The sequence below is a fragment of the Penaeus japonicus genome, unplaced genomic scaffold (assembly GCF_977035675.1).
Source record: "Penaeus japonicus unplaced genomic scaffold, GWHDUDI00000001_assembly GWHDUDI00000018, whole genome shotgun sequence".
NCBI lineage: Eukaryota > Metazoa > Arthropoda > Malacostraca > Decapoda > Penaeidae > Penaeus > Penaeus japonicus.
Window position 1 is genome coordinate 38,085,200 of NW_028234420.1, and position 7,500 is coordinate 38,092,699.

General features: G+C 39.5%; 2 protein-coding genes across 3 annotated transcripts in view; one reads left to right on the top strand and one right to left on the bottom strand.

Annotated features, from left to right (window-relative positions):
- Lipt1 (Lipoyltransferase 1) overlaps nt 1-5,414 on the top strand; it is a 23,067-nt gene extending 17,653 nt beyond the window's left edge. Inside the window, exons 5-6 of the mRNA XM_043016538.2 lie at nt 650-783; nt 4,684-5,414. Of these exons, the coding sequence (XP_042872472.1) occupies nt 650-783; nt 4,684-4,869 (320 nt within the window). The 3' untranslated portion in view covers nt 4,870-5,414. The remainder of the gene's footprint in view (nt 1-649; nt 784-4,683) is intronic.
- A 76-nt stretch (nt 5,415-5,490) lies between these two features.
- Nucleotides 5,491-7,500, bottom strand: part of LOC122253452 (dynein light chain 1, cytoplasmic) — a 9,318-nt gene continuing 7,308 nt past the window's right edge. For both annotated transcript variants that reach the window (XM_043016540.2, XM_043016539.2), the window contains 2 exons: nt 7,090-7,201; nt 5,491-6,918 (listed from right to left, as the gene is read on the bottom strand). In XM_043016540.2, coding sequence (XP_042872474.1) covers nt 6,757-6,918; nt 7,090-7,200 — 273 coding nt within the window. In that variant the 5' untranslated portion in view covers nt 7,201 and the 3' untranslated portion in view covers nt 5,491-6,756. The remainder of the gene's footprint in view (nt 6,919-7,089; nt 7,202-7,500) is intronic.

A 7,500-nucleotide genomic window follows, 5' to 3' on the forward strand; every position in this document is an offset into this window, starting at 1 on the left:
CACAGTATATACCTGGATATAATTGAGAACAAATGGGTATGGGCATTCTTTCTTATCAATACTTGAAAAACAAAAGAAAAACGAATAAAATATAATGAACAGATTAGATGTGACAGGGATAAATATTGATTGCCAAATTATACTAAAATCTAATAAATGTTTTTGCTAATGTTTTTTTTTAACACTTTTCAGTCATAATTTCCTATTTAATTGGAGCTCATTTACAGAGACTTTGAGCCATTTGTGAAATACTTGTGATATAGATTTTGCATTGTTTTTATCTAGATGTTATAATTGATATACATCCTGAAAATCTGGTTATCAAAAGCTGTGAAACCAGTCTGTTAGAGCTTGTTAACTCTCTCTGGACGGGTGGTACACTACTGTACCGCTCATTCAAAAGCCCGGTGGCCGGGTGGCACAATATGGTGCCAGCCATTTAATTGATTTAGTCCTAAGCGTTCGAAAGCCCTGGCATTGTGACATGCAAGGCTGGAATGCCCCCGTCGTGAGTGGGTGAAAGAAAAAAAAAAAAAATAAATAAAAATATTGATACTCCCAAAATTTGTATTTAACACTGGAGACATAACTCCGTGAGGCTTTTTGTTTTTATCACATAATCTCATAACAATTTGGTCTTCTTTTGCAGGTTTGGGAAAGTTAAAAGAGGACCTCGCATCTGAGGAGTGGCTGTATAACAAGACCCCTCGGTTTACCATCACTAGACCAGTTACCCTTCCCGAGTGTGTTGCACATAATACAACTGTCAGTGTAATGGTCCAGGTAAGCTGAATATAGATAATCTGCTGTCTATCTCTCTCTCTCTCTCTCTCTCTCTCTCTCTCTCTCTCTCTCTCTCTCTCTCTCTCTCTCTCTCTCTCTCTCTCTCTCTCTCTCTCTCTCTCTCCCTCTCCCTCTCCCTCTCTCCTCTCCCTCTCTCCTCTCCCTCTCTCTCTCTCTCTCTCTCTCTCTCTCTCTCTCTCTCTCTCTCTCTCTCTCTCTCTCTCCTCTCTCTCCCTCTCTCCCTCTCTCTCTCTCTCTCCTCTCTCTCTCTCCCTCTCTCTCTCTCTCTCTCTCTCTCTCTCTCTCTCTCTCTCTCTCTCTCTCTCTCTCTCTCTCTCTCTCTCTCTCTCTCTCTCTCTCTCTCTCTCTCTCTCTCTCTCTCTCTCTCTCTCTCTCTCTCTCTCTCTCTCTCTCCTCTCTCTCTCTCTCTCTCCTCCCTCCTCCTCCTCTCCCTCCCTCCCTCTCCCTCCTCTCTCTCCTCCCTCCCTCTCTCCTCTCTCTCCCTCCCTCCCTTCCCTCCCTCTCTCTCCTCCTCCTCTCCTCCCTCTCTCTCTCTCTCTCTCCTCTCTCTCTCTCTCTCTCTCTCTCTCTCTCCCTCTCCCTCTCTCCTCTCCCTCTCTCCTCTCCCTCTCCTCTCTCTCTCTCTCTCTCTCTCTCTCTCTCTCTCCCCCCTTCTCTCTCTCTCTCTCCTCTCTCTCTCTCTTTCTCTCTCTCTCTCCTCTCTCTCTCTCTCTCTCTCTCTCTCTCTCTCTCTCTCTCTCTCTCTCTCTCTCCTCTCTCTCTCTCTCTCTCTCTCTCTCTCTCTCTCTCTCTCTCTCTCTCTCTCCCTCTCCTCTCTCTCCTCTCTCTCTCTCCTCTCCTCTCTCTCTCTCCTCTCTCCTCTCCTCTCTCTCTCTCTCTCCTCTCTCTCTCTCTCTCTCTCTCTCTCTCTCTCTCTCTCTCTCTCTCTCTCTCTCTCTCTCTCTCTCTCTCTCTCTCTCTCTCTCTCTCTCTCTCTCTCTCTCTCCCTCTCCCTCTCTCTCTCTCTCTCCCTCTCCCTCTCCCTCTCCCTCTCTCCTTCTCTCTCTCTCTCTCTCTCTCTCTCTCTCTCTCTCTCTCTCTCTCTCTCTCTCTCTCTCTCCCTCTCCCTCTCCCTCTCCCTCTCCCTCTCCCTCTCCCTCTCCCTCTCCCTCTCCCTCTCCATTTCTCTCCATTACAAAGAGGATTGCTAATTTACCTGCTTCAGTTAATATAAGGCTTCCAGAAAGAGTACACTCTCATATATAAATGAAGCCCAAAGCTAGTGCAAGACTTCTCTGCATGTCAAGTTTGGTATCATTCTGTAAACATCTTTCCTAGGTGATTGCTTCACTTATTTGTGATACATAGTCTATATTTAGGTTCTTTTTCTCATCATACTTGGTTCATAGTCAGGTAATTTAGATGTTATTGAAAAGTGTTACAAACTTCACTCATTGATGTCAGGAGTACATGCACAATCCATTATGGTTTGATTTCATCTGTCGAATGACAATAGATGGCCCTTTTACATGTAATGGCGAAGATGGGCCAGAATTCAGGTGGCACCTATGTATGCCATAATAACAGAGGCTGCTCTCTGCTCTGCACATGTCCAGAGCTTAGCATTGATTTTTTCTGCTTTTATTGGAAAATATTAACCCACTCACGACGGGGGCATTCCAGCCTTGCATGTCACAATGCCGGGTCTTTCGAACGCTTAGGCCTAAATCAATTAAATGGCTGGCACCGTATTGTGCCGCCCGGCCACTGGGCTTTTGAATGAGCGGTACAGTAGTGTACCACCCGTCCAGAGAGGGTTAATCTGTTGGTCCAGAATCAAAGAAAGGGGGAGAGGATATCCCTGCACTTCTAATTTTACCAAATAGGCCACCTTCATTCCTGAAAGGTCAATAGATGTGGTAAACAGGTGAGGTCATGTCATCTTGGTGACTGAGCACTTGTGGAATCATCTGTGTTATAAAATGAATATGGAAAACGAAAACCATAGTGGATGTCAGTAACGTAACTGAATCCTCCAGTGGTGGCGAACTTATCATTACATTTTTTTTTATTCCACATTGTTTTGAATAATGATGCAGAAACTGTAGGCTGTATGGCAATACTTCTCAAGTGTTGCCAAGTAAAGCTCCTGCCTGCAGCATAAAGGCCATCCCCACCTGCAGGGGCCTCAGTTATTGCCATACACTGTTGTTACTATTGAATATCACCCTAATGTATTCTGAGGTGAAAAAGATATTTGAGACATCCTCTTAATTTGCAAAAGTTTTTGCATGTTAAGAGGAATACCATGATAAAATTTGTACTTACAAATTAAATTGTTCTGGAGGAATTTTTTAAAATAATTTTCTTCATTTATTTTATTATTATTATGTATATTTTTTAATATTAATTACAGCAGAGAAACATTGAAATTTTTTTTTTCCGTATCTGTAATTAGGTATGACAAATTACATCCAGGATTGTGGAGGGATATTTGATATTTTAAACCAACACACTAATGCATAGAGAAGTTAGTTGATCCATGTGCACATGTGTTGCTATTAATTTCAATAAATGTCCTCTCCCTCCCTCCTTCCCTCCTTCCTAGAGAAGTTAGTTGATCCATGTGCACATGTGTTGCTATTAATTTCAATAAATGTCCTCTCCCTCCCTCCTTCCCTCCTTCCTAGAGAAGTTAGTTGATCCATGTGCACATGTGTTGCTATTAATTTCAATAAATGTCCTCTCCCTCCCTCCTTCCCTCCTTCCTAGAGAAGTTAGTTGATCCATGTGCACATGTGTTGCTATTAATTTCAATAAATGTCTCTCCCTCCCTCCCTCCCTCCCTCGCCTTTGCATAGTGACCTTGTTTTTAATTTATTTTTCAAAGTTATCTTCAAGTGTAGAAAAGAGGTATAAATGAGACTGAATAATTTCCACAGGAAATTATTCTCTCATGCATACCTCTTTTTTCTACATTCATCATAATGACCTCTGTTGATCATTATCTTTGAGTTTATAGCAAGACTAAAAACACAAGAAAATTATTTATGAGAGATGTGTAATATTTGTACATTCTACAGGTTAAAATAAGCTCATCCCTGCAAAATGTAAACTAATAATCACAGTTTCTTGGTGGATGCAGACATCAATTTATTGTTTTGACCACAAAATGGGCACTCAAACAGGCTGGAATTAATGGGGGGGATGGGGAAACATCACACCTAAGGCTTTTTTTTTTGCTTTCATTCACTCATTATGATATAGAATCTTTTTTGTTTAAATGACATTATGAGGCTTATAGGTTTCATCTGACAGGCTTTCTAAATGTTGCAATCAACTGAAATTATAGTATAGATTCCATATCAGCTCAGTATGGTCTGTACCCTCGTTCTAACAGAAATAATATAATGTTATGAGAGGGCAAAAAGCAACTGTATTTTTCTTTAGTTTTGTAAATAAATACAAAAGAAATTACCGTACCCAACTTGCGGTTGCAAGTGTCACAGCACAGTAGCCATACTGGCACAGAGGAACCTTGCAGTGGTTGCACATGGTCTTTTCACTTCCCACTTCTCATTCTGTCTGCACTGCCAGTGCTTCAGAGCTGGAGGTCCATGTCTTGCTATGTGTCATCGCTCTCTGAAGTTTGTGTAGAGATGGTGGATGGATGTCATTTAAAGACTTTCTTTCCTGATGGTGCCATCTATGTGTGGGATTCTAAACTAAACCTGTTATGGTAATTATAGTAGTAGTAAAAAAAAAAAAAAAAAAATTACTGCGACAGCATTTTCATGTCTCCGGTATGCAACAGGTTAATATTTTTATTCTTTTATGTTACTAGAGGTATAAATCTTACTGGAAGAGTAACTACTACATTTTCCTCCCATCCTTCACCAGGCATATCACGGCACTATTGAGGACGTGAAGGTTTCAAGCCCTGGACTTTGCCCTGAAGTTGTTGAGCTGATAAACGACATCGGCACAGCTATCAAGGGAACTCAGTTCAGCAATGACGTCTTCCGTGATCTGGTCAACCGCATGCGACTCCCGCCTCCTCTTCGCACGCACCGATCTGTGGTTTGAAGTGGTTTCCTGCGGTCTTGGACATACTAACCTACCCTGAGACTTGTTGCTTCTAATGGTGGCTGGGTTTTATTTTAAAGGTTTCTTTGTATAATCTTTTTTTCTTTTTCTTTTTATCTTAGGTATATAGGACTATAATAAATTGTTAATTAGGGATTATTGGAGAATATGTTCAGTTATTTTGATAGCTTACTTTGAGTATATTCCTTAATGAAAAAGCACAAAAAAAAAAAAAAATAATAATAATAATCACAAGAAATACTTATCCCTAGGCAGGCATTCTTTCTTAAAATTTATTTTGGGGTTTTCCTTTTTCATTTACAAAACTTCCAGCTGTTAGGCTTTAAGTTTAAGACTACTGTTGAATTAAATAATACCTTTATAAAAATGAGACCTGTTCTAAGGTCTTTTTATTCATCTTTTCCTTATAAACTTTGGAAAGATTTGGATTATCTTTAATGATTATTGAAGGTATGTACACAGAGGTTTATAGGTATGTTTTTGTAACACATATTTGCATAATATAAATAAACTAATTATGTACACACAAGATTTTCTTAAACCTCATATTCATATGTTTTTTGGAATGAAAAAGTTTGAGAGGATGAGTAATACACTATAACACATAAATAGATTGTATTTACTTTGATGAACATCACAGAACACAGTATTTGACAAATGTTCTCAAACTAATTTTTAATCTGTTTCTGCATCTTAATCATTGAAAATAATATACACTTCACAATAAAAACAATGCTTGTTTTTTTTTTCAAAACTAAGAAAGGTTTCTTCACAACTAAACTTTTAAATGTTAATCCACAGGCACAAAAATTGAGTTATTGATTGAGCAGCCAAATGTGAACTAGTGCAAAGCTGCTGTTATTAATGATACCTAATGCACCTTTATAACCTGGAAGGTGAATGGTCCGAAACAAGATGCTGCAAAGGATGAAATATACAACTTGTATGTACACCATCCCTCATGGCGTGATCTGACGTTTAGAGTCTTGGCATGATTATGAGTCTGTGATATGGAATCTTGAGATTCACACTACCTGAGGGACAGTCCGAGATCCTACTATTGGATATGAAGCCGAAATAACCAACAGCAGTAAATATCTGAAGAGGGTAATTAACAAGTTACCTTTCAAGATGAATTGAGATGAACTACTAGCTAGAGATAACTATCACAAGCAAAGAGACTGTAAGTACAGAATTTGCTTCAGGAAATTCTTTTTTGCAGACAGGGTTATGCATCAACTTTCAAACTGTATTGGACACAAATCTCTCTTTTTAAGATGCATAAAGATGAGGACCACAGGATGAATCCTACCTACTTTTATAGAGATAAGAGGAAATTTATGAAAACTGACGATGGGCATTGTGCAGAGTAATTACAAATATTAAATAAATACTTTCATTCACACTGGTCAGTCACCACAACAGCAGGATGGGTGATCAGCGGACACCAATCTAGCTGCCGTGATGAAATAAAAGCTTCTGAGCTTTTAAGAGGTACACTGAGAAAAACTGGAAATGTAAAAAAAGATGTGCCATGACCAGTTCAAAAAGCAAGTGCTGCCAGGTATGGCGCTCTGAAAGCAAACCAGTCTTCCTCTGAGACATTTGCTAACATCTGCTTAGCAATGCAACAAAACGTGTGCTTTAGAGAGTGAAATTGAGAGCTTGGCCCTCCAGCTAGCAACCTAGCAGCACTGCACATGTTAAGCAGCCCCTGGAAATGGATGTTTATAACCCTCCATCCCCCACGGGGCAGAGGTATTCTGTTTAGTTTGGGGCCAATTCACCTGCTCTTGAAATGCACATCTAACATGGTGAAAAACCCTGGCATTGATATGGGTGGGGGTGAAGGAAGGGGCTCTCTTTTTAACCACTCTTGAAGAGAAGAATGGCTACCTGTCCCAGATAGAAGTAGATAAAGTGCTTTGTCTCGTGAGTTACATAGCTGCCAAAGTTACGACCAACAATACAATGCCATGTGGGGTTATACTTCTTGTCAAATTCCTTTTTGATATAGGCTGCAATGTCCTGCAAGGAAAAGAAAAAATATTTTAAGATACAGGATCTTAAAAATATTATTTTACTCAAGCCAAACTAGATGATTGGCTAATGTTATTCAACGTTATTTTGATATAAGAACAATTATACTCTTTAAATAAGCCTTGAAAATAACATGCACAGTACTCAAGCAAGTCTTACCTTTTCTATGTTAAATTTTTCAATAGCCTGAGTGGCACAGTCTACAGCATCCTGCTGCATCTCCTCCGACATGTCGGCATTCTTAACCACTGCTTTGCGGTCTGATGACATTCTGTTAAGGATGAACCAAAGATACTGCTTTACAATGGACCACTCTACACACACATTACAAATAATGAATGAATCCCTGTACCAGCCTGATGTAGCCACCTTATTTCCATTTCGGTGCAATAGGTTGAACAAGAGGAAAAATATTACACACCAATTGACTTATATTCTTTGGCTGATCTTTATTCCCAAGTTAGAAAAAATATTAACAAAACTGAAAATAGAACGAAAACAAAATATCTTGGAGATTAAAATTTAATATGGGAAATTACAGTATATAACTAGGTAATATTTTAGTGATGA